This window comes from Ranitomeya imitator, chromosome 4 (genome assembly GCF_032444005.1).
Source record: "Ranitomeya imitator isolate aRanImi1 chromosome 4, aRanImi1.pri, whole genome shotgun sequence".
Classification (NCBI taxonomy): Eukaryota; Metazoa; Chordata; class Amphibia; order Anura; family Dendrobatidae; genus Ranitomeya; species Ranitomeya imitator.
Genome location: NC_091285.1, coordinates 41218522 through 41246373, shown reverse-complemented (window position 1 = coordinate 41246373; position 27852 = coordinate 41218522). Strand labels below are relative to the sequence as shown.

Genomic DNA, 27852 nt, shown 5'->3' with positions numbered 1-27852 from the left:
TGGGTTGAATATTATAATGGTCTATATTAAGGCAGTCTGAGTGCTAACATTTGCTCCATCCCTTACGGCAGCACATGGAGGCTGTGCAGCTACCACAAATGGGTAGTAAAGGTTTGACGCATGCAGCTGGCTAACCACGTGGATGCATCCTCACTTGGTACATGAACACCTTTAATGCATTTGTACTATTCTACATATTTAATTTTGTAAAATAGGGAAATTTGCCACATAATAGAAAACTAGAATTAGTGGTAAACAATCAGTGTGAAGTGAAACTGTTGACTCCATTGTAATAAGATACCAAGGATGCAATAGTTCCAGTAATGCAGTATCGAGCTTAGAGCGCACGTACGCTTTCAGTGTTGCTGGCACAAGGAACACATTGTTCCTCTTGGAGTCTGCACATTTAGGAGACATCGAAAGCAGTTTTTCTAAACTGAAAATTATCAACAAATAAGTAATCGCTGATCGTGAACTAGGCCTAAGAATCAGGAGTCGTTATATGTGAAACATTACCTTATGTATGAAGAAGTGTTGTCCAACAACCAACATTTATCATCTATCTACTGCTTCATTTACAGTTGAGTGTCATCGGTGGTGTGTCCATTTCTCCTGTATACTGGGAATAAAGCCTTGGCCACACATGCCCACTACTACCCCATTCACACTTTTGTGTTTCTATGGAAGCGGTAATGTTTGACCGCTAAAATTGGTGTGAATCGATTTGCAGGGCCCAGTCCATCGTCCACATCAGTAATTTGTATCTACTGGACGCAAGCCATGAGAACCACCTTTCATCTGATGGCATCTTTAGCTCCCTTTTCATTAATCGGTGTGGCGCAATGTCATTGTTGTGGCATGATGCACAAGTGACATTGCCCCAGGCCGGCTAATCAAGGGAAGAGCCATAGGTGCCAACAGATTCTCGGGGGTCCCTATCCAGCTGCTGATGTCGCTGATGGACCAGGTCATGCAAATTGATTCACACCATCTCCAGTTACCACTGCTCCCATAAATTATAATCAAGTGCACACTACCACTATGTTCACACTGGAGATACAGGACTGCAGTTGACATAAGGGTTCATGAAACTCGGTCCGAGCATGGTCCGCGATTCATGGACTGTTTGTAGGTCTCTTGACCTGAGCTCAATATCCTCAGAGTTGCCATGTTCAGGTCGGGAGACATGCTGACAGTCCATGCATTGTAGCTCGTACTTGACGTTTGCATGTGCCCTGATCGGTGGGAATCTGGAGGTTTGGCACTATTTTTTTAAAAAAGGATATAATTAAAATAACACTCTTCCCGCCAGAGGAGAGTGGTGTATGGTGGGGGATTAAAAAGTAATTAATTTGGGGAGTAGGGTGGGAAAGTTTCCATAGGTGGAGAGGGGATATAGAGAATGGAGGCGTGCACATAGATATTTTTCTTTTTGCATATGTAAAATATGATGCATGTAAAGGTTGCAGTGAATGCAAACGTACGTATATTGTGAGCTCCTTTATAGCTAAAAAATAATTACAAATTTGGAAATTATTTAATCATGTACGCTGTGCATGAAAGTTTTATTTGGACATTACATAGCAGGATTATTCAATATTTATGTCGGATATATGGCTCCATTTCTTGGGCATGATTTGATAATATAGAAGTCTGGGCAACATATTAGGCTACTTTCACACTGGCGTTTTTTGCCAGACGTCGCAATGCGTCGTTTATGGCAAAAAAAGCATCCTGCAAAGTTGTTTGCAGGATGCGTTTTTGCCCCATAGATTAACATTAGCGACGCATTGCGACGCTTTGCCACACGTCGCAACCGTCGTGCGACAGTTGCGCCGTGTTGTGGCGCACCGCAGGGAGCAAAAAATGTTACATGTTTTTTGCTCCTGATGGACCGCTTTTTCCGACCGCGCAAGCGCGGCCGGAACTCCGCCCCCACCTCCCCGCACCTCACAATGGGGCAGCGGATGCGCCGGAGAAATGAATCCGCTGCACCCGTTGTGCAGTGCGTCAAACGCTAGCGTCGGAATCTCTGCCCGACGCATTGCGACGGGGAGATTCCGACGCTAGTGTGAAAGTAGCCTTAAGAGAGTAAACTGTATAAACTTTGAATGCTTTTATGCAGAATGCACAATAATGTAAATTACTATATGGAAAAAAAGGCAAAAAAAATTCCACTTGGGTTTTTTTTTTTTACCATAAATGTCAGGCATACATTTTAATCCACCCATAGGGTCCAAGTACAATTTCATGTACAAGCCACGTATCAAAAGGTTGTAAACTCTTTTGACTGTGTGTAGTTAGGCATCTATTTAAGAATATTCACTATTATTTGGGGGAGAAATATGGAAGACTTACATTGCCTTTGACAACATAGTTGCTGTCATTCTCGATGTCCCTGGCCAGGCCAAAGTCACAGATCTTGGCAAGGCGTCCATGAGTTATTAATACATTTCTCGCAGCAACGTCTCTGTGAATGCACTAAATGGTATGTAAGAAATATTAGTACATGGCCAATATAATACATCAATGAATCAACAGTGCATATAAAAATTCCAACTGTATTGCATTGTAGACCACTTTGCTGCCATTAATGCTAGAGATGTCCAGTCTGTCACCAGATTTTGAAGGCAAATTAGATCTTTACTTGAGTTGTCAAACTTCGAGGACTTTTTTTTTTTTTTACTTAAATGCATGTATTTTGGGATGAAAATAATTTTTGCAATTGGATTAGGTTAAAAATTTTCCACCATTTGCCTTCTGTAGCCTCTGTGTTGCACCGTCTATTGCTGGCTGCAGAATAAGTTAACCGACAATCCATCAGTCAGCCCACTAGGACAGTCTAACAGAAAGTAGTAACTCTTTTACCTGTCTTTTTCTGAGCTGATTTATGGCCACAGGCTACATCAAAGCAAAATAGTGCAAAATTCTTAATGATACCCAATGGAAAAATGATTTTTGAGGGCGCAAAAAACAAGTCCACGTGATAGCGGTGGATAAATGGTGACTTACATTTTTAGAGGCCAAGAATGACATTCCTTGTGCTACTTGGAGTGAAAAGTTTAGAAGGTCATGCAGGTCCAGTGGTAAATGATCATCCATGTCTTCTTCTACTACCAGTGGGTTCTCTAAAACACAATATAATCCCATAGTCGAAAAGGAAGAAATCACAAAAAATCAAGAAGTTCTTAAAGCATTTTTTTAATTTTCACACCCAGAGTGGTGTGACTAATGTATGTTTTCTGCCTGTAGTTAAATTATTACCAGTTGCCGTCTTCTGCTGTTCTCAGTGCAGCTCTAGTCATCTTCTCCAGGTTGTTACCTGTCGAATCGCTCCAGTGTTTGCTTTGCTGCACGGACTGGTGGTCACTTCTCGGTGTAAGTCCATGAGAGCCAGAACGGGGCCCTCATAGACTTACATTTTGAGCTTGTGACCATTACCTCCAGTCGGTCAGAAGCTGCAGTGACTGGTGGAACAGGACCAAAGCGGTGTTGGAAAGAGTAGCAGACGGCGCCTGAGAAGTATTTCACTACTGGAAGGAATCGAGCATTACTGATACCACTCTGGCAGTTAGGCACCACTTCTGATTTTTTTTAATCTAACAGATGCATCGATAATAGATCAAGACGTGGCTGGTAAGTGTGAGACTAAGTGCAGGGAACTGCACCAATCCAGTGGTAAAGTAAAAAAAGATGCCAGGCTAGTGCTTTAAGGATACAGAAGAACCCTAAGAAAGTGACTATATTCAACCTTTAGGTACCATACAGGACATAATTTAAGACTTTTGTTGAGTCCACATTGGGCTTGAACCCTACGTTCCGTGCAAACACCAGCAAAACTAATGGCACTTGCACAAAACATTTCCATTGGGCTCCATTCACATTGCAGGTGTCAAAACAGTGTCAATTGGGCATTCTTAGGGTCACTGAAATTATTATTAGTGTAAAAGTTGACTATAAGGTAATAAGTAAGCCCCCATGACATACCTGGTGCAGTCCCCATGTTGGTAGAGATTGGTTTCATATCAATATAATTGTCTTTGCATTTACTTCCTAGTCCACTGTCACTGGAAATATAATATCAATCTTCAATATATGTATATTTTTACCTAGTCACCACTAGATTAGACTTCATTACTATTATACAGTTGGACTGACTCTCAGGAGAACCAGGAATCTTCCAGAGGTCAAGAGCTCTAAGACAACAAATTTCCCTAAGGGTCTGACCCATTTTATAGTTGACTTTGCAGTCGATTTTATACCACTATGATGTATTTCTTATGGGTTGATTCACAAATAAAATATAAGATCTTATTGATGAAAAGAATCTTCTCATCTGGTAAACCCAAAAAACCTCTGATGCCGCACATAAAGTCACTGACTTCATTTCTAGATAACTTCAATTTAATTGGTGGATCTAGTAAAAGGTAACCTTAAAAACATAAAGGCTTTCCAAATCCAATGAAGCCACAATCTATGCATTTGGCCTGTGATGATTGGTGGTAAAAATGGATTTACCTTCCCAAATACTTTCTGTCTACCGCCATATTTTTGTAGTCTCCAGAAGAATTTGCAAGACCGGCTGTAAAGTTATTGTTCATGATTTCTGCTTTTCTCCTTAAAAAATTCAACAGGTCTCCGTGCTGACAATATTCTGTGATCACCAAAATTGGGCCTGAAAAAAAACACAAAAAAAAAAAACATTTTAGGCAATAATCTTATAGGTAATAAGGCTTATTGACGTTAAAGGTATATAATTTTGTGAGTTTGCTGATATTCAATTTATTCAGGCTTCATGGTGAGCTCTTAACCTGGCACCATCTGTATTGAATTTTGGAAAAAAAAATCATTGACATGTGCATTTATGTTTTTTGCAAATATGTTTTCCAGGAAAAATGGCCCAAAATGTTAGATAAGTCATTTTTCTGTATTGAAGAGGAAGGAAAGAAATGCAGCATGCCCGATCCTTTACTCACCCCCTAGGCAATTAACAACCTAAAGAGCTGTCCATCAGTGGGTTATTTCCATCTCCCAAAAAATAAACATCTAGTCTTGGTTGTGTGCACATTTTCACGGTGGAGTCAGCACAGAATGGTAAAGTCAGGAGAGATAGTTGGAGAGTTAGGCGCTTGAGTTATTGGCTGATGGTCAACTTTAGGTCTCGTTTCGACAGGCAATGTGCTGTCACGGAGGACAATGGACCACACATGGAAACCACACTGACCAATGTTAGCCTAGATGCTAGTGCATATGAGCAATTTTCTACACTGACCTTAGGTCTGGGTGGAAAAATTTGCAGACCATTTTTGCACCCAGAATATTGCATGCAATGGCAGGCAGTTCCTATACCTGTTCACTATGCAGACAGGTGCACCTCTAGAGCGGCACATGGTGCCTGTATTGAGGATAAAGTACATATGATTTAAGAAAGTATAGAAGCCACTCACCTCCACTTGTACAAGCACCCAGAAGGTTCACAATGTTTCCATGATGGCCCAAGTGGCTGAGAATTTTAAGCTCCGACATCAATGCTTCCTTCTCGTCTGTGTGGGCACTGGCTACATAAATGGAAAAAAAAACTCTATAGTAAGTGACTAAAGATATTTATTGTTTGTAAAATTTTGTCCCGTAAGAGGATGTCCATACAAACATTTCTCCTAGACCATGACCAATACATTGTGTGCAGAATTATTAGGCAAGTTGTATTTTAGAGAATTATTTTTGTTATTGATCAACAACTATGTCCTCAATCAACCCAAAAGACTCATAAATATCAAAGCTTAATATTTTTGGAAGTTGGAGTGGTTTTTTTTTAGATTTGGCTATCTTAGGAGGATATCTGTTTGTGCAGGTAACTATTACTAAGCAGAATTATTAGGCAACTGAATATAAACCAAATATATTTCCATCTCACTTGTTTATTTTCACCAGGTAAACCAATATAACTGCCAAAATTTGGAAATAAACATTTCTGACATGCAAAAATAGAACCCCCAAAAATTAGTGACCAATATAGCCCCCTTTCTCTATGATGACACTCAACAGCCTTCATCCATAGATTCTGTCAGTTGCTTGATCTGTTTACAATCAACATTGCGTGCAGCAGCCACCACAGCCTCCAGACACTGTTCCGAGAGGTGGACTGTTTTCCCTCCCTGTAGATCTCACATTTTATGAGGGACCACAGGTGAACAAGGGGGCCATGTCATTATTTATTCTTTGAAACCTTTAATGGTAAGCCACACTGTGGAGTAGTTGGAGGCATGTGATGGAGCATTATCCTGCATGAAAATCATGTTTTTATTGAACAATACCAACTTCTTCCTGTACCACTGCTTGAAGAAGTCTTCCAGAAACTGGCAGTAGGTCTGGGAGTTGAGCTTCACTCCGTCCTCAACCCGAAAAGGTCCCACAAGTTCATCTTTGATGATACCAGCCCATACCAGTACCCCACCACCACCTTGCTGGCGTCGGAGTGGAGCTCTCTGCCCTTTACTGATCCAGCCTCTGGCCCATCAAGAGTCACTCTCATTTCATCAGTCCATAAAACCTTTGAAAAGTCAGTCTTAAGATATTTCTTGGCCCAGTCTTGACGTTTTATCTTGTTTCTTGTTCAAAGGTGGTCATTTTTCAGCCTTCCTTACCTTGACCATGTCCCTGAGTATCGCACACTTTGTGCTTTTTGTTACTCCAGTAATGTTGCAGCTCTGAAATATGGCAAAACTGGTGGCAAACGGCATCTTGGCAGCTTCACGCTTGATTTTCCTCAATTCATGGGCAGTTATTTTGCACCTTTTTTGCCCAACACACTTCTTGCGACCCTGTTGGCTATTTGCCATGAAACGCTTGATTGTTCGGTGATCACGCTTCAAAAGTTTGGCAATTTGAAAACTGCTGCATCCCTCTGCAAGACATCTCACAATTTTGGACTTTTCAGAGCCCGTCAAATCTCTCTTCTGACCCATTTTGCCAAAGGAAAGGAAGTTGCCTAATAATTAAGCACACCTTATATAGGGTTTTGGTGTCATTAGACAACACCCCTCCTCATTACAGAGATGCACATCACCTGATTTACTAAATTGGTAGTTGGCTCTCAAGCCTGAACAGCTTGGACTAGGACAACATGTATAAAAAGTATCATGTGATCAAAATGCAACTTCCCTAATAATTCTGCACACAGTGTAGTTCTGAATACTAAATCCTCATATTTTTGCTGCAGAAAAGGTCACCCAATACATCATCCATCCAAACAACCAACTTGCCATTACTTCCAGAACATCTAGTTGACTCTCCGAAAAAATAAAAAAAAGGGAGAGCTACAGAACTTCTGAAAGAGTTGACAAATAACAGGAATCATCTCATAAAGCAGCGCTTTTAGAAGATTTAATGTGCCTGGTACTTGGATGCTCCATCATCAAATGGACTCTTCGGCATAGACGCACATTCAAGGAGTAGAAAATGGTAGCATGACCTAGAGAAGATGAGTTATTCTGCCAAAAATATTGCGTCAGACATTTGGCAGTTATGGTGTATGTACCGTAATTTTGGGGACTACACTTTTGTATATTTGCCTTGCTTCTACTGAAAGTTTCATAGAGGTTGGAGATTAGATAAAGACAAGCTTGAGAAAGTTTACTAACGTTTTAACATTTTCACAGCGACTCTGAGGGCTGAGTCATCTTTCCCCATCCCAAAAGCTGTTGCTTCCATCACCTTTCCGAATGCACCTGCTCCGATCGTCTTTCCTGTTTGTGAAATGAAACATTTTAACTTTCAACTTTTTCGATGACTGCACAAGTTCTCCTTTATGAAAACCACAAGAAAGCAAGCAAAGCACAAATGTGTGGCAACACTTGTCTGCTAAGCAGGAAATGAAAGGAGATCTAACGTAGATCTGTTACTAGACAGTGCCAGAGGCCATGGAGGAAGTGGTAATAGGGAGCCATATGGGAAGAATCTACTGAGTAGATGGGATTTTATGCAGCTGTCAACTCAGGCGTAGTCTGACGTGGGCGACTTCTAAAAAGTTGACCATATGTATCTCGCTGTTAGTTGAGGACATAGGAAGGTCTGGTGAAGATATAGGTTCCGCAAATGAACCTGCCTCCTGTTTGAAATACTGCCCTTGCGCAGTTCATGTTGTGATCTTTGGGGAAAAAAATTTAACTACAGCAAAATGGCACCAGCGGCGGCGCATGTGCAGTAGCATCTATCGGCAAACAATAGAGGCCACTGCGCATGCGCTACCACTGGTGCCATTTTGCTGTAGTTAATTCTTATTTTTCTAAGCCCATAATATAAACTGTACAAGCGCAGTATTTAAAATAGGCGTAAAATAAGAGTCATTTAAGCCCATATGAATTAATATGAGAAGAACAGAGCACCAAAAAAAAAGATCCACCAGCAGGCCGCCCCAAAGCGCCGGTCAGCCGGAAAGCAGAGCGGTGACGTCACCGCTCTGCTTTCCGGCCGCTGTGCTCACAGCCAGACCAGAGAAGCAGAGCGCCGAGGACAGACAGCGGTAGATAAGTATGTAGCGGTTGTTTTTTTTACTTTAACGATGGTAACCAGGGTAAACATCGGGTTACTAAGCGCGGCCCTGCGCTTAGTTACCCGATGTTTACCCTGGTTACCAGTGAAGACATCGCTGAATCGGTGTCACACACGCCGATTCAGCGATGTCAGCGGGGAGTCCAGCGACGAAATAAAGTTCTGGACTTTCTTCCCCGACCAGCGACAGCACAGCAGGGGCCTGATCGCTGCTGCCTGTCACACTGGACGATATCGCTAGCGAGGACGCTGCAACGTCACGGATCGCTAGCGATATCGTCTAGTGTGACGGTACCTTAACTGTCGTTAAATTTTGTTTCTTAAATCAATAGTGCACGTGAAAATAAGCAACTGTGTATTATATCTTATCAGATAAAATCTCTTCGTCCTCTGCCAGAATTGATCAGCCATTATCAAAATTCTCAATTCTGAGATAAAATCTGTTTTCAGTGAAGACGACTTTCCCATTACTGAGATAAAAGATTACAAGACATTTGTTGGTCATTGTTTTCTAGAAGTACGACCCGTCATGGGTTACATACCAAACTGCAGATTGGCTCTTGGAAACTCCCATCTCTCATTGTATGGCAGTTGGGTTGGGTCAATGCATATGTACTGATTGCCATCAGACATCTGGACCATCTGCCAGCGGACCTCATATTTTGGTTTCTGTAATGAATAAAATCAAAATAATTTCCTCTTTAGCTTTCCTGCTGAATAAATACAGCTATAATGCCCTTAAAGTGAATTCCACAATGTAGATTTTAGGTTCAAATTGATGTGCCAATTTCCTAAAATATCTTGATAGCTTTAAAGGGAACCTGTCATGTAAAAAAAATGCTATTAACCTTTAGATATGGGGTGGATCTGCAAGTTAATAGAGTCCTGAAGATCCCTGGACACCACGCTAACAGCCCAGTTGCCGGGGGGGGAAATGAACTTTATTCCTCCCGGCAGCCTTGGGCTTTCAGTCACAGGGGTGGCGTTGGCATGGCAACAGTCACTACTCAGTGTATAGAGAGCGACGGCTGTAACTACGCCCCCCACACTGACTGATAGCCGGCTCTAATGCAGTGACTGAAGCCACACGAGCCGTGCCTCTATGACTAAAAGCTGGAGGCTGCTGGGAAGAATAAAGTTCATTTCCTCCCAACAGCCTCATATCTGCAGGTTATTTATTTTTTTACATGACAGGTTCCCTTTAAATGATGACATGATAGTATACTGCAGCTTAAGAGCTTACTGCATACTGTCCTATTTCTTAATTGATTGGCTGCATCGGTCACATGTGTCAACACTTCTCTGGAGGTGGATCAACAGAGACAGGTGGGCAACCCAGGAAAGTAGTGAATCTTGATGACGAGCAAAGGTGCTGGGATAAGATGTTATCCGACCATGCTCGGATGCTAACCGAGTGATTTCAGGGTGCTCGAAAAATATGTTCGAGTCCCCGCGGCTGCATGTCTCGTAGCTGTTCGACAGCCACATGCAGGGATTGTCTAACAAGGAGCTACAATGACACGGACAGGCTAAGCAGCAATGCCTGTGGACAAGAGTGATGATGACTTTGGAAGAATCCAGCCGTATTTATTAAATGGTGTACAGCCTCCTTATAATTACATGCTACAGACTTACACAACCTTTTTTTCACTTTTTGCTATGCATTTCTGATTTTTGAGTACTGACATTTCCCTTTGTTTCTGTTCCTATGTTCATAACCAGTACGCTGATTTTTTTTTTCTCTGTAGCTGCAGAACAAACGCTTGGCTGAGATTTCTCAACAGTTCTGACGATAGGCTTCCTGTTTGGGTTCTGACCACACTTTTTTGGCTTCTTTTACGTAAATATAACTGTAGCGCGCAACTGTATAGTAAGATCACAGGTATCCATATTTCCTACTAACAGAAAAAGAAAACTATTGGAAATCAGGTCTCTTTGCTCCGACATTCTGCTGAAGTTCTAGTGGATTCCTACTCAAGAGAATAGGAGCTGATCTGCAGTACCCGGCAGCGGCTGCTACACAAGCTCCATCCAATGTTTACGACCCGCCACCACTAGAGCTGATGAAGATTGCCTTGCGCAGGCGTGTACTACGGAGGACATAGAATTATCTTCAATCCAATATTGCGGCCAGCATGCAGTCAGCGGGTAAGGAAAGGGTGAATCAAACATCCGAAAACTCTACCCATATGACCGAAAACCGGTCGCGCCAAATTCAGGTGACAGGTTCCCTTTAAAATTTCACTCACCGCCATCTATCCTTACCCTAATCTTGATAGATTGTATGGATCTGAGTGTAGGCAGACTATGGGGGGAGATTCTCTATATGTTGATTGGTTCTTTGTGGGGGCAGGTTCTATGTACAGGCTGGCTCCCTAAATCAAAGGGGTTTTCAACGTTTAGAATAATGGACCGATCAAAAAGTAGTAAACAAATGGAGATGGCACTCACGCATACTCGGCCTAGCACCAGCTCCCCACTCTGTATTTTGGTCATGATGCTGACATCACAACTACAGTGCACATCACTGCTGCAACCAATCACTGAGCGCGCCAGCCTGTGCCGTCAACAACAGCTGAGATCAGTTATTGGCAGCAGCGGTGATGCGCACTGTAGTGTGACTTAACCCTTCAGCCAAAATACTGACACTGGAGCAGTGGTGGGGATGCAGTGCTGGACCGAGGGAAGGTGAGTACTATCTAATTGGCTGGGGTTCAAATTTCTAAAAGTGTAAGATCTGACAATTCACATGGGAAGTGTTTTTTTTTTGTTTTTTTTAAGAGTCTCCTTTTGAAATTTAGTGCATAAGACCAAATCTTACTTAATCTTAATGTTATCTTAAGCAGGTGGATCTTGCAATCCTCTATTTTTTTGTCATATATATAATCACTGAAACATTCAGGTTTGAGTGCATTTAATCCCAAATTATTTATCCTCTTGCTAAACCAGGGCTCGTACGTGTCCAAAAATACAGCTTTGGCCTGCTGTATGTCCTCACTCTTTGGAACTGCTCAAAAGGCTTCTCTGCGTTCAATAGTCCATTTTTGCTCCCCAACAATAGGTTGATCACAGCTAGACCACCAGTGATCTGCTATAATTTCCTGCAGCGCCACCCCAGGAAAAATTAAGCATTACACTGTGACAACAGACACATACATTATCCTGTCCTAGTCTTATTCAAGAATATCAGACTCCCCTCCTGTCTAAAATCACTTCTTATGGACAATAATAGGTAACATTCGAACCCATGGAAAATACAGTTAGGGCCAGAAATATTTGGACAGTGACACAATTTTCGCGAGTTGGGCTCTGCATGCCACCACATTGGATTTGAAATGAAACCTCTACAACAGAATTCAAGTGCAGATTGTAACGTTTAATTTGAAGGGTTGAACAAAAATAGCTGATAGAAAATGTAGGAATTGTACACATTTCTTTACAAACACTCCACATTTTAGGAGGTCAAAAGTAATTGGACAAATAAACATAACCCAAACAAAATATTTTTATTTTCAATATTTTGTTGCAAATCCTTTGGAGGCAATCACTGCCTTAAGTCTGGAACCCATGGACATCACCAAACGCTGGGTTTCCTCCTTCTTAATGCTTTGCCAGGCCTTTACAGCCGCAGCCTTCAGGTCTTGCTTGTTTGTGGGTCTTTCCGTCTTAAGTCTGGATTTGAGCAAGTGAAATGCATGCTCAATTGGGTTTAGATCTGGAGATTGACTTGGCCATTGCAGAATGTTCCACTTTTTGGCACTCATGAACTCCTGGGTAGCTTTGGCTGTATGCTTGGGGTCATTGTCCATCTGTACTATGAAGCGCCGTCCAATCAACTTTGCAGCATTTGGCTGAATCTGGGCTGAAAGTATATCCCGGTACACTTCAGAATTCATCTGGCTACTCTTGTCTGCTCTTATGTCATCAATAAACACAAGTGACCCAGTGCCATTGAAAGCCATGCATGCCCATGCCATCACGTTGCCTCCACCATGTTTTACAGAGGATGTGGTGTGCCTTGGATCATGTGCCGTTCCCTTTCTTCTCCAAACTTTTTTCTTCCCATCATTCTGGTACAGGTTGATCTTTGTCTCATCTGTCCATAGAATACTTTTCCAGAACTGAGCTGGCTTCTTGAGGTGTTTTTCTGCAAATTTAACTCTGGCCTGTCTATTTTTGGTATTGATGAATGGTTTGCATCTAGATGTGAACCCTTTGTATTTACTGTCATGGAGTCTTCTCTTTACTGTTGACTTAGAGACAGATACACCTACTTCACTGAGAGTGTTCTGGACTTCAGTTGATGTTGTGAACGGGTTCTTCTTCACCAAATTAAGTATGCGGCGATCATCCACCACTGTTGTCATCCGTGGACGCCCAGGCCTTTTTGAGTTCCCAAGCTCACCAGTCAATTCCTTTTTTCTCAGAATGTACCCAACTGTTGATTTTGCTACTCCAAGCATGTCTGCTATCTCTCTGATGGATTTTTTCTTTTTTTTCAGCCTCAGGATGTTCTGCTTCACCTCAATTGAGAGTTCCTTTGACCGCATGTTGTCTGCTCACAGCAACAGCTTCCAAATGCAAAACCACACACCTGGAATCCACCCCTGACCTTTTAACTACTTCATTGATTACAGGTTAACGAGGGAGACGCCTTCAGAGTTAATTGCAGCCCTTAGAGTCCATTGTCCAATTACTTTTGGTCCCTTGAAAAAGAGGACGCTATGCATTACAGAGCTATGATTCCTAAACCCTTTCTCCGATTTGGATGTGGAAACTATCATATTGCAGCTGGGAGTGTGCACTTTCAGCCCATATTATATATATAATTGTATTTCTGAACATGTTTTTGTAAACAGCTAAAATAACAAAACTTGTGTCACTGTCCAAATATTTCTGGCCCTAATTGTATACACAAGATACATTTTAGTTTACATATGATGTTGATTGTGAGGATGGAGAAACTATAAAAGGACAATTTTTCTCACATATAAAAGGTAGCTCATCAGCAATATTCTAATTGTCTTATTTCATCCCAGATTGGTTACATTGATGCACATTCCCTCCTATTTATTATTGGCAGCTGTCTGGTATGATCTCCAGTCTGACAACCATTTCAGTACATGCTCTCATCTGCAGAAAGGAAGTCCGTTTCTGACTTCTGGTGAACTACACAATGACATCATCAACTATCAAATACCTATTGACATTTCTCAGACAACTTGCCACACCAAGATCTGCTTTGTCACTTTGTATGACCTCCATGTAGCTAAAGATATTATTTCTTCTTTGTATATGAGGACAATGATATACTGTGCATTGTAGTACCAAGATATCCATACAATGATTAGTTGCATGGTTATAAAACACAACTGGCTCACTCTGTGTATATTTAAAAGCTGTGGTGAACAGAGTCATCTGTGTATTTTTATAAGACCTGACAGAGAAACCTATCACAAGCAGGAGGCATGGGAGACAGGCTGAAGCTGCATAATATGGGATATACTGAGATTCTACAGTATAATCAGGAGACAGCGGTTCTAGGTAGCAGGTCAGGGGCAAGTATACCATTGGTGCAACCTTGGCAGCGGCACAGGAGCCCAGGAAATAAGGGGGCCCGCATCCACATCCAAATCAGGTGAAATTGTGGACTATGATGGGCTTTTGGACTGCAAAGGACCCATGTATTGTTCTTGCACGTGAGCCCTATTCTGTCTGTGCCTGATCCAGTCGCAAATGCATTAATGGCTGTCATAAAATAAGAACAAGAGCAATGTGATGAGACCATGACTCCCTCTGCAAAACCAGAGGCATCATGGGAAATGTAGGTTGCATTAGGAAAACCATATAAGTGAGCAGGAAGAAATCTAGATGGCAAACAACCCAGAAATGGCTTTTTAAATAAAACTGATTTACGCAATGCATACACCGGAGCCTTTACATTAATCTTTAAAGAATATGTCTAATCAAAAAATGTCTTTCCTAATTATGTAAGTAATGTAGCATAGTGTATTAAAACGCTTACCGATCATCGCCTTCCCCAGTTTCCAGCACTGCTCCTGTCCTCTTCTAGCTCACATGACTTGAAATCAAACTAGCCGGGTCACACAGGAGTTCAGATCTGGACCAAAAGTCACTTTCTCAATGTAAAACCATGGGGTATTCTTCTGAGTCTCATACACTCACATTGGAAAAGCAGAACTGCTCCATAAACTGTAAACCAGCAAAGGTGAACAGAGGTAGTGTAGGCTAGAAGAGGACCAGAGTAAGACTGGAAACTGGGAAAGATGGCGACTAGTGATGAGCAAGTGTGCTCGTTACTTGAGTTCTCCAAGCATGCTCGAGTGTTCCCTGAGTATTTTGGGCGTTCACAGAGATTATGTTCGAGTCGCCGCAGCTGCATGATTTGCGGCTGCTAGACAGCCTGAACACATATGGGGATTGCCTGTTTGTTACAGAATCCCCACATGTATTCAAGCTGTCTAGCAGCAGCAAATCATGCAGCTGCAGCGACTCAAACATAATATACGAGCACCCCCAAAATACTCCGAGAACACTCGAGCATGCTCGGAAATCTCGAGTAATGAGCACACTCGCTGATCACTAATGGTGTTCTGCCCATTAATGTTCAGTAAGCCAATTCACAATGTAGTACCAGTTGTCACCATTAGAGGTCATTAGGTACACATTTATCCTGTTCCTGTATTCAGGAACATTTCGCTTTAAGCCCTGTGTTCTGACTAGAACTGCCCCCCTAGTTTCCCGGGCAAGAGTAGCCATTTTTCCCCAGACCTTGAGTCTTACACATGTGTTCCTGGCTCTCTTCCTGCAGATCATAGCTCCTGATAAGCAGATTCCGGTGTATTTGCATGTGTGTGTTATGTAAGAATCAGTATATGCAGCCACCGTGCAATGTACTGTGTAGTTAGGTATATTGTGCAATGTATCCTGCACTTTATTATAATGCCCTTGCACTGCTTACAGATAGATTGCATTTCTGTACAGAGCAGAACAGTGTTGCAGCATGTATTTGGCTTAGATAGATATAACTGCATTCCTGTGTTGTAATGTTACTGTGCAGCCTCTGTAATGTGAGTAAGGCTATGTGCACACGTATAGGTTTTTTTGCGTTTTTTTCGCGTTTTTTCGTGCTAAAAACGCTATAAAAACTAATTAAAAACGCATACATTATGCATTCTATCATTTAGAATGCATTCTGCATGTTTTGTGCACATGGATGCGTTTTTTTCCGCGAAAAAAAACGCATCGCGGTAAAAAAATGAGCATGTTCATTATTTTTGCGGATTTTCTGCGTTTTTCCCGCAATTCTATGCATTTGGGAAAAACACACAAAAAACGCACCAAAAACGCGTCAAAATCGCGGTAAAAACGCATGCGGATTTCTGGCAGAAATGTCCGGTTTTTGTCAGGAAAATTTCTGCAAGAAATCCTGACGTGTGCACATACCCTTACTGATATAATTGCACTCTGTATCATGCTTTTGTCTCTGTTATCTGCCAGTACTGATACACTGTTTATTCCCTTTGTAGTTTTTTACCCATTATCGTCCACTGTTCGTCATCTCAATAAATATAGACTTAAGAATTCATACAGTCTGTTTATTGGGAAGTGGATGAGGTTTAGCTGTATGCTGAAATCCACATGGCACCATACGTGGAGGAAGGCAGAACAAAAGGCAACCTGTAAATATTTTAATACATTTACATTACGTTCCATACATAATTAGAAAGGATTAGGGGGAAAAAATGTTGCTGAGACTCCTTGTGTAATAATAGTCTATATGGCACTATGTAGGCAAAAATATTGGCTGAAGTTCTGCTTTAACTTTGCACTGGCTTCCCCAATCTTGATAGCGGGGCTTTTGGGTTATTTCTTCTCAGAATAAGCATAGCAGTGTTTTCTTTTTTTGCTTTCACTTATTAAGCTTTTGTATAAAATGTATTAAAATATTCTGAAATAATATATATTACAGTTATATGTAATTCATTACATAGGGTATGTGGCACAACGACTTATTCAGGCAAGCACTCTCTGTTACCTGTCTTTTGAGTATTGCATCAGGTCTCTAAAGGCTCTATGTGCTTAAAAGAAATGACCTGACCATTCTTATGGCTGTTCACTATTTTATACGCACATGTAATAGAATTATTGAAAACTCATCTAAAAGATATTGTGTGCACATACACTTGGAAATACAGCTGTCTGTCTACGTACTGTGAGAGCAGGATTTATATTGATCTATCCTGACTCCATCTTTGTTTCTTTATACATGCATCTCTTTACTTGCAAGAGCAAGTCTATGATCAGATAAGGGGGTCTTAAGCTGGCGTCACACATAACGATATCGTTAACGATATCGTTGCAACGTCACGCTTTTGGTAACGTAGCAACGATCCCGCTAACGATCTCGTTATGTGTGACAGCGACCAACGATCAGGCCCCTGCTGGGAGATCGTTGGTCGTTGGGGAATGATCAGGACCATTTTTTTGGTTGCAGATCACCCGCTGTCATCGCTGGATCGGCGTGTGTGACGCCGATCCAGCGATGTGTTCACTGGTAACCAGGGTAAATATCGGGTTACTAAGCGCAGGGCCGTGCTTAGTAACCTGATATTTACCCTGGTTACCATTGTAAAAGTTAAAAAAAACAAAACACTACATACTCACATTCTGATGTCTGTCACGTCCCCCGGCGTCCACAGGGTTAAAACTGCTTTCGGCAGGAGCGCCGGCCGTAAAGCAGAGCACAGCGGTGACGTCACCGCTGTTACTGCCGGTGCTGACACAGTGCAGGGAAACTCTCGGCAGCAGCGCGTGCATTAGCAGCACTTTTGCCGAAAGCAGTTTTAACCCTGTGGACGCCGGCGGGGGATGTGACAGACATCAGAATGTGAGTATGTAGTGTTTTTTTTTTACTTTTACAATGGTAACCAGGGTAAATATCGGGTTACTAAGCGCAGCCCTGCACTTAGTAACCCAATGTTTACCCTGGTTACCCAGGTGCTGCAGGGGGACTTCGGCATCGTTGAAGACAGTTCCAACGATGCCGAAGTCGTTCCCCTGATCGTTGGTCGCTGGAGAGAGCTGTCTGTGTGACCGCTCCCCAGCGACCACACAACGACTTACCAACGATCACAGCCAGGTCGTATCGCTGGTCGTGATCGTTGGTAAATCGTTTAGTGTAATGGTACCTTTAGGAATGTGTTTGTCTAATGGACTTAGAGAAAAACATAGCAAAGTGGGAGAAACAAAACTAAGTAAGAAACACACCTAGACTCTTCTGATGGATGTAGGCAGAATTAACTTTAACCAATGAGATGTATGTATGCTAATGCCAGCACATATTTAGAAATGAGCTAAGCCAATTATATTGCTACAATGAATGTCCAAGAAATGTCTACATAAATGAGTGACTGATGGTGTAATAAAGAGAGATTTGCTTTGATGCTCAGAGTATCAGCGTGACTCTTCCGTGCACATATTTGAATTTTACAATTTAATTTGGAGCAGACACAACGTCTCAGAATGTCCCACATTATGTGGCGACGACAGTACCCATATGATATGATGTCTCTATTTGCCTTATCAATCCCTTCTATCCCAATCTCACAGATATCATGGATCTCTCCTAATTAGCAAGTCACTAGAAGCTCCTTACTCCATTCCTCAGAGTTCTCATATTGCTTTTTAGAAATATTCTGTCTCTTATGAGTATTCCATGGGACCCATCTTTTACAACTACATTATTTATCATCATAAAAAGGCAGAACACCGGCAGTTACATACCTGCTTGTACTTGTAAAAGAAGAATGCTGAAAGCAAGAGGAAGAAGACTCCAAAAACTGCCACCGCTATCATCATAGGGCTGAATTGTTGGGGCTCAGTCCTGCTCTGACTCAGCGCTGGAAACAATGGGAAAATGACCAAAAATGAAATCATATTTAAAAATGTGATAATTAAATCACGTTATTGTATCTTCTACCATAAAGAGGAGGAGGTCATCCTTCAAAATTATTGTTGTCTGTTTTTTTGCAGACCCCCGAATCCCTGAAGTTCCATATTATAATAACCAAAAGGACATTTATTAACCCCTTGAGCCCCAAGGGTGGTTTGCACGTTAATGACCGGGCCAATTTTTAAAATTCTGACCACTGTCCCTTTATGAGGTTATAACTCTGGAACGCTTCAACGGATACTGATGATTCTGACATTGTTTTCTCGAGACATATTGTACTTCATGATAGTGGTAAAATTTAATTAATATTGTGAAGAAAAAAAACCATTTGGTGAAAATTTTTAAATTTTCAAAATTTGAATTTTTATGCCCTAAAATCACAGAGATATGTCACACTTAATACTTAATAAGTAACATTTCCCACATGTCTACTTTACATCAGCACAATTTTGGAACCACATTTTTTTTTTTGTTAGGGAATTATAAGGGTTAAAAGTTGACCAGCAATTTCTCATTTTTACAACACCATTCTTTTTAGGGACCACATCACAATTGAAGTCATTTTGAGGGGTCTATATGATAGAAAATAACCAAGTATGACACCATTCTAAAAACTGCACCCCTCAAGGTGCTCAAAACCGCATTCTAGAAGTTTATTAACCCTTCAGATGTTTCACAGGAATTTTTGGAATGTTTATAAAAAGATGAACATTTAACTTTTTTTCACAAAAAATTTACGTCAGCTCCAATTTGTTTTATTTTACCAAGGGTAAATGGACCATAAGGGTATGTGCACACGATGCAGATTTAGTGCAGAATTGGTGCAGAACTGCAGCAGATTTTTCTGCTGCAGAAACGCTGCAGAACTGCACTGTGATTTACAGTACAATGTAAATCAATGTGAAAAGAAAAAAGCTGTGCACATGGTGCAGAAAAATCTGCGCAGAAACACTGCAGATTTCAAAGAAGTGCACGTCGCTTCTTTTGTGCAGTTCTGCAGCGTTTCTGCAGCAGATTTTTCTGCACCATGTGCACAGCTTTTTTCTTTTCACATTGATTTACATTGTACTGCACAGAAACTGCATAGAATCTGCACAGAAACTGCACAGAAACTGCACAGAAACTGCATAGAAACTGCGCAGAAACTGCATAGAAACTGCATAGAAACTGCACAGAAACTGCATCAAATCTGCAGATGCAGATTTAGTGCAGAAAATTCTGCACCACATTTCCTGCGTGTGCACATAGCCTAAAAGTTATTGTACAATTTGTTCCGAGTACGCCGATACCCCATATGTGGGGGTAAACCACTGTTTGGGCGCATGGGAGAGCTCGGAAGGAAAGGAGCGCCGTTTGACTTTTCAATGCAAAATTGACTGGAATTGAGATGGGACGCCATGTTGCGTTTGGAGAGCGACTGATGTTTTCTGTTGTTTTTTTGCAGGACGAGTTGTCATTTTTATTGGTCCCATTTTCGGGCACATGACATTTTTTGATCGCTTTTTATTCCGATTTTTGTGAGGCAGAATGACCAAAAACCAGCAATTCATGAATTTCTTTTGGGGAAGGGGCGTTTATACCGTTCCACATTTGGTAAAATTGATAAAGCAGTTTTATTCTTCGGGTCAGAACGATTACAGCGATACCTCATTTATATAATTTTTTTATGTTTTGGCGCTTTTATAAGATAAAAACTATTTTATAGAAAAAATAATTATTTTTGCTTTATTCTGACGACTCTAACTTTTTTATTTTTTTCGCTGATGATGCTTTTGTCGGGACAAGATGACGTTTTCAGCGGTACCATGGTTATTTATATCCGTCTTTTTGATCGCGTGTTATTCCACTTTTTGTTTGGCTGTATGATAATAAAGCGTTGTTTTTTGCCTTGTTTTTTTTTTTACAGCGTTCACTGAAGGGGTTAACTAGTGGGACAGTTTTATAGGTCGGGTCATTATGGACGCGGCGATACTAAACATGTGTACTTTTTTTATTATTTAGATAAAGAAATGTATTTATGGGAACAATATTTTTTTTTATTTAGGAATTTTTTTATTTTTTTACACATCTAAATATTTTTTTTTTAACTTTATAACGTTGTCCCATGGGGGGACATCACACTATAGTGTCAGATCGCTGATCTGAAACTTTGCACAGCACTGTGTCATATCAGCCATCTGAACAGCAGGGCTGCAGGCTTAACGGTGCTTGTAAGCCACCTCCCTGCAAGACCCGAAAGTAGCCCCGCTGCCATTTTGGATCCGGGGCCTGAAAGGAGGAGACGCTCGGTACAAGGTGAGCACATTGCCTTGTACCGAGGGTCTCAGGGAAGCACACAGGGAGCCCCCTCCCTGCGCGATGCTTCCCTATGCCCCCGAAACGCTGCAATCATGTTTGATCGCAGTGCTTCGGGGGTTAATGTGCCAGGAGCAGTCCGTGACCACTCCTGGCACATAGTGTCAGATGTCAGCTGCGATAGTCAGCCCGTGAGCACGGCCGATTGCATATGACGTACTATCTTGTCACTGGGAATTAAGTCCCAGGTCACCTCGACAGGATAGTACGTCATATGGGGATTAAGGGGCTAAAGGGCTTTTCACAGCAGATACAGTATATTACCAAAGTGAGTACACCCCTCACATTTTTGTAAATATTTTATATCTTTTCATGGGACAACACTGAATTTCTGACACTTTGATACAATGCAAAGTAGTCAATGTACAGCTTGTATAACACTATAAATTTGGTGCTCTCTAAATAGCTCAACACACAGCCAGTAGTGTCTAAACCACCAGTAACAAAAGTGAGCACTGTGGCCAAGATCAGACAGCAGTTTAACAAGAACGGTTCCACTCAGAGCAGGCCTCGCCATGGTCAACTAAAGAAGTTGAGTGCGTGTGCTCAGCGTCATATCCAGAGTTCGTCTTTTCAAAATAGACATTTGATTGCTGCCAGCATTGCTGCAGAGGATAAAGGGGTGGGGGGTCCGCCTGTCAGTGCTCACATGATACGCCGCACACTGCAGCAAATTGCATGGCTGTTGTCCCACAAGGAAGCCTCTTCTAAAGATGATGCACAAGAAAACCAGCAAACAGTTGCTGAAGACAAGCAGACTTAGGACATGAATTACTGAAACCATGTCCATGGTCTGATGAGACCAACATAAACTTATTTGGTTCAGATGGTATCAAGCGTGTATGGTGGCAACCAGGTGAGGAGTACAAAGACAAGTGTGTCCTGCCTACAGTCAATCATGGTGGTGGAATGGTCATGGTTTGGGGCTGAATGCTGCCGGCTGTGGGGAGCTACAGTTCATTGAGGGAACCATGAATGCCAACACGTACTGTGATATATAGAAGCAGAGCATGATCACCTCCCTTCATAAACTGGGCCACAGTGCAATGTGATAACGACCCCAAGACCACCACTGCCTTGCTAAAGAAATGGAGGGTAAAGGTGCTGGACTGGCCAAGCATGTCTCCAGACCTAAACCCTATCGCGCATCTGTGAGAAATCCTCAAATGGAAAGCGGAGGAGCGCGAGGTCTGTATCATCCACCAGCTCCGTGATGTCGTCATGGAGGAGTGGAAGAGGATTCCAGGGGCGACCTGTGAAGCTCTAGCTAACTCCGTGCCCAGGAGAGATAAGGCAGTGCTTGAAAATAATGGTGGCCACACAAAATATTCACCATTTAGGGGTGTGCTCATTTTTGTTGCCAGCGGTTTAGACACTAATGGCTGTGTGAGTTATTTAGAGGGCACACCAAATTTACACTGTTATACAAGCTGTACTGACTCAAAATTGTAATTAAATACTTTAAAAATGTGAGGGGTGTACTCACTTTTGTGATATATTGTATAAACCCTTTTAAAATGTGGCTTATTTTACTGTGACAAGTCGCACTTAGCCCATCATTTCCAGTGTTAGAGAAAATCCAAAGGAAGACGATCTTATCAATCCGATGTTTTTCAGGTGGATACCGCTTGAAAAAGCGCTCAGAAAATGCTCCATTGATAGAACATATACATGTCTATGCAAAAACGTTGTGTTATTAAATTTTTCAGGCTTTTGATCATCTTTTAACCCCATCAGGTTTCAAAAGATTCTATGTGGCTAAAAGAAGTGACCTGTCCATTCTTCCGGTGACTTCTGCTTGGAAGACACTATATACTTTATATCTTTTTTTAGTGTTTCCCTGGTGTTTTTGCTTCATGATTTTTTAGTGTTTTTTTCATTGTTGCTTGAAGAAAAAAAAAACATTAAAAAAAGATGATTCAAAGACGACCAGAAAAATGCTTAAAAAAGCACTCATGAAATGACAAAAAAGGCGTAAAAAAAGACAAACAAATGCCGACATGTCCCGAAGTTTCTTCCTCTTAAAAAATTTGAGTTCATCTGAGTTTAAAAGATGTCATAGACACATAAAAAATTGACCAAGAGACGTGTGACTATAGGTTACGACTTACTTGGCTGAATATTTGTGAATAACATCTTTGCAGATGTGGTCCCGGCATTGTTAGTAGCTGTACAGAAAATAGTGATATTACTGGGAATGTCACTCGGCCTCATGACACTGATCACTTGATTTTCCTGTATATCCTGGGACTGCTCGCCTCTTAAGGGAACTTTTTCTTCATCTGAGCAACTAGAAAAGAACGAAATTTGCTGGAAAAGGTGAATAGATATTCATTCGCCACGTTAGAAACCTAACTCCAGTCAGGCACTGGAGTAAGATTTGTGGTGTCATAAAATTAGCCTCCACCCCTGCTGTGCCCCGTTTTGTAGAACTCGGAGATGTTAGCGTGAAAACACCAAAATTGCAAAACTTAGACAACTCCGAATTGCGCCTAAAGTCTCCTACTTTGCAAAACGTTTATGCCAGAATTCTGGTATAAGAGCTTTGATGAATCAAGCCCTAGATTTTTTTCAACCTTTGAACACTGTTCATAGTCACTTATTCTGCTATTAGAGAGCAAATGGTAAAGAAATGAAAATCAAAATAAATAGAAAAAAGTTGGCTAACTTTTCATGATAAAACGATTTTTTATTTTTAAAGACCTCTTTAAGTACTTAGATTAAAGCAAATCTGTCAATATAAGCTACATACAATAATAAATAGATATCTTAGACTTGACGAGGCGGGTGTACTTACTTTGAAAATGTATGTAAAATAACTGTGTAATCCTCTTTTAAAGTTTATCCCCTGATACAAAAATTTGCCTTTTATTCTTAAAAAGGTTTTGTTAATAACAGGGTTATACGGCCATTCTGATATGGATTTTCCAAGAAATTGCACCAATTTCAAAATGTCTAAGATCCATTTAATAATGTACAGTTTACAGTTTGTAATTGTGAAATCTGGGGACAGATCAACTTTAATATATAATAGAAGTATAGTGAAGCATAAACTCCAAATGTTCCAGATCTATAATGTTACTCAGCACCGTCCTGCTTGTGCCCTATGTGTTCTGCATTGGATCCTAAAATGAAATACCAACTTATGTTGAATGTGGAAATATACAGCCTAATGTGGATCCACATACCCTGATATATATATGATGTACAGCACTGAGGGGCAGTTTGCCTGGGCAAAAGTAATTACTTTGAGCTCAGTCGGTAATAGCTATTTGAGCAGTGGATGGCAATCTTTATAATATTGCATCATATACATCTCATCTCATATGTCTGCTGAGTGTACTTTACTGTTTTCTTGTACTTTGCTCAGTGTACTTCACTGTTTTCTTGTATTTTGCTCAGTGTACTTTACTGTTTTCTTGTACTTTGCTCAGTGTACTTTACTGTTTTCTTGTACTTTGCTCAGTCTACTTTACTGTTTTCTTGTACTTTGCTCAGTGTACTTTACTGTTTTCTTGTACTTTGCTCAGTGTACTTTACTGTTTTCTTGCACTTTACTCAGTGTACTTTTTTTTTTCTATCGCTTCATTGGGGGACACAGGAACCATGGGTGTATGCTGCTGCCACTAGGAGGCTGACACTATGCAAATAAAAAAGTTAGCTCCTCCGCAGTGTACACCCCACCAACAGGAAGTAGGATATTCAGTTTAGCTTAGTGTCAGTAGGAGGTGGACACGGGTGTTTCATTAGACCCATATCTATCTCAGTGTGCGTCGTTCCTTTTCAGGTACCACAGAGGGATACAGTGTGAATATTCACTACTGTACTCCCACATACAGATTGTGAGTACGGCGTGTACTGCCACCCCATATCCTCATACGTCTAGTCGGCAGGACCCCAGCCCCTAACACAGAAGCGTGTTGAGGTGATCCAATTGTCGGTCCTGCCTCTGTCTCCCACCCACTCGCCCACCAGAGCCTGTTGGTTTGAGGAGACGTGGATGTCCCACAACGCTGGATTATCGGACAACTGACCTTTCTTGGATGGGGAGGTACTTTCTCTCTCCCCCCAGGTGCAGCGAAGAAGATAAGAAGATCAAAGAAAAAAGACTAATTTTTCCTTTATTTTAATAGTGACCACGCCTCTCCCCCCATGCTCTGGCGGTCATCAGAAGTAATCTAGGTCCTGGCTTCTCCCAGGCCTAGCTGCGGAGTTGGGCATTAGGGACCTTTCCCACCTTAAATTTTGGGGGTATTAGGGGCTCCAGGCATTCTTTTGCAACATTTTTAGATCCTCCGCACTGCTCCCCCATGCTCCGGTGGTCACCAGCAGTAATCTAGCTCCCGGCTTCACTCGGGCCTAGCTGCAGCGCTGGCTCCACCCGCCTTCTTCCTGCTCTTTGGGCGGGCTTTTTTCCCGGCCGTTCCTCAGTTCTTCCTGGCCTGTGTAGTTTGGCACACCTGGCCTGCTATAGCCCCACCCCCCTCGGCTTTATCTCTCTGCCTCTGAGCCAGGGCCATCTTTAGCCTCCTGAACCCGGCGCTTGGCTCTGCCCCTCTTCCAGGCCTGTCAGTCTCCTTATACAGAGTGGGGGTTTTCAGCGTGCATCCCTGTAACGCGCACTTTTATCCTCCGGAGCCAGGGCATCCTTTCACGGCCACCATTTTCCGCCTCCTGGGACCAAATGGTGCCTTTTCTGTGGGACCTTCCTCTTCCAGCTGTCCTACAGCCTGTAAGCTGAAAACAGGAAAACTACTGTGAGTAGCTGCGCTGCAGAATTATCTCTGTATCTTCACTCTAACCTTCTGGCACCTGCTAGTGCACAAGCCAGGCACAGCGAAATAAAGCTGAGGCACAGCACTATCTGCAGGCTCAATGGTGAGAGTAGCCATCAACCCAACGGGGATGGCATAATATCTGCTCTAGAGCAGTGCAGTGACTGGGGTAATAAATGCTCTAGAGCAGAAAATGCAGTCACTGGTGTATTATTTGCTCATCAGCCGTGCAGTCACCGGTGTATTATGTGCTCTTCAGCCGTGCAGTCACCGGTGTATTATGTGCTCTTCAGCCGTGCAGTCACTGGTGCATTAAGTGCTCTTAATCCATGCAGTCAGCAGCATTGGGTATGGCGGTGCACCCCACGCTGCCGTCATCTGTATCCTTGCCCGCTCTGCGCCCTCCATAGGGAGATGGGCATTAGAAATCCTGCAGTATGCTGTTTGCCCTGAAGAATGTTTGACTTGCACGTTTTCCGCTACATCACACTGCTGTTGCGTGTTTCCCCTAGTACATGTCTGTGCCTTGGTTTCAGCAGAGCAAGGTTCAGCCATTACTCTAAACACAATGATTCTAGAGCTCTGGCATATAGCAGAGAGGGGAGCTGCTCCTTCCTCTTCACTTCTGTAGTGTTGAGACCAACCTCCAGCTGGGTAAAGTCTGCATTCTCCATCATGGCCTGCTGTGGCTCAGTGGGCAAAGAAGCTGAACACAAATCGCAGGCCCAAGGCTCTGAACCCAAGTGCACAACAGAGTAGAGTTTAGTCTCCCTCTGTTTCCACGCCTACTGTTCTTCACTCAGGAGAGAAGACAGATTAGGACAGGCTTCATGGTGCAGCTTACTACACGAGACTGTTATTCTGCCTAATGCCGTCAGGTACCCAGACCTAGACCGCAACACAGAATCTGCTCTCTCCGATACCCTTCTCCAGGGTTCTCTCCATGCTGATTCAGTCGCAGGTACTGAGAGCCGATCATAGCAGCACTCTATCTGCCATCCAGGTTCCACAAGCACCACCTTCCAGGTACTGTACGGTATTTTGAAACTCGTATTTTCACCAAATTAGATGTGTCTTGGATTGACCGCTGCAGTGCTACTGGCGTTCTGTACTGTATTCAGTGGTTTAGACGTGCCCGAGGTGGATTGCTGCATTGGTCCTGCTAATCTGCCCCAGAGTCAGGTGAGTCAGAAACGTCCTCTATCACATACCTCAGGGTCTTTTGCAGCATCTGCCTAGGCTCCCCTCTAGACACCACTCAGAGAGAGGTGCCCGGTATTCATCACTTCTGGTTGGCTGCCACAGCGGTTACAGTGCGCTTTCAGGTGAGTCAGAGGTGCACCTTCAGCTGCGTGGCCAATAACATCTGTAGTCTATTAACAGCTGAACAGAAGTTCTACTACGTACCACAGGATGGATCTCCGTACCACAGGGTGGATCTCAGCGGCAACATAAGTGGCCAGTCCACTTTCAGGTAGGTCGGACACGCTGGTGTCAGGTACCGGATGGTCGCAGTTTTTTCTTCAGCCACGCACTTAATTGCGTGTTGTTCCCCAGGGGCCTTTCCACACCATCTGGTTATTCGGGCCTACCACTAACTATCCAGTAGGTCAGTTACAGTGCTGTCCTCAGGCTATCTGCACTATTCAGTGCATTACTCCTATCATAAATGATTTACAGTTTATACGTTCTGGCTGTCTCTTACGGAGTCAGAGCCCATATAATATCTTTACTCTCATGATTGTTCACTGCACTATCCTAGGGGTGTTTGAGCTACCTCAGTACCAGAGCTCCTTATTCATTTGTCATTACTTACCTTTTCTTTCTTACAGACACTGGATAAAGCCTTGAGCAGCTCTGGGATTTTATTGCTGTTTGTGGCAGGAACGAATTCTCCCTCCTTGGACAGGAATTGGATCTTACTCTGCGCAAGCATCGCCCAGTGTAGAAGGCTGCTCCAGGCCTGGATCCAATGAAGAGTTTTGTGATAACACGTTTCTTCCTTCAGCAGGGTTTGTATCTTTTTCACTGTTATCCTCGTTTGTGTGGTGTCTTATACTTAGGTAAGTAGATCCACACACTACAGTCCTCTCCCCGTTCCAGAGGGTCCAGGAAGGATAGGTTCTCCCATGTCGTCATAGGGAAGGATCTTCCTTTTGTCAGTCAAGTTTTCTTCGGGGGCCTGTGTACTCGTTC

The 27852-nt window shown here is 42.3% G+C and overlaps 1 protein-coding gene across 1 annotated transcript in view; it reads right to left on the bottom strand.

Moving 5' to 3' along the window:
- CSF1R (colony stimulating factor 1 receptor) overlaps positions 1-27852 on the bottom strand; it is a 63020-nt gene that overhangs the window by 9700 nt on the left and 25468 nt on the right. Inside the window, exons 9-17 of the mRNA XM_069763588.1 lie at positions 22993-23171; positions 18358-18473; positions 9093-9219; positions 7641-7745; positions 5448-5558; positions 4519-4675; positions 3988-4067; positions 3013-3128; positions 2359-2481 (exon numbers count right to left, since the gene is read on the bottom strand). Coding sequence (XP_069619689.1) covers positions 2359-2481; positions 3013-3128; positions 3988-4067; positions 4519-4675; positions 5448-5558; positions 7641-7745; positions 9093-9219; positions 18358-18473; positions 22993-23171 — 1114 coding nt within the window. The remainder of the gene's footprint in view (positions 1-2358; positions 2482-3012; positions 3129-3987; positions 4068-4518; positions 4676-5447; positions 5559-7640; positions 7746-9092; positions 9220-18357; positions 18474-22992; positions 23172-27852) is intronic.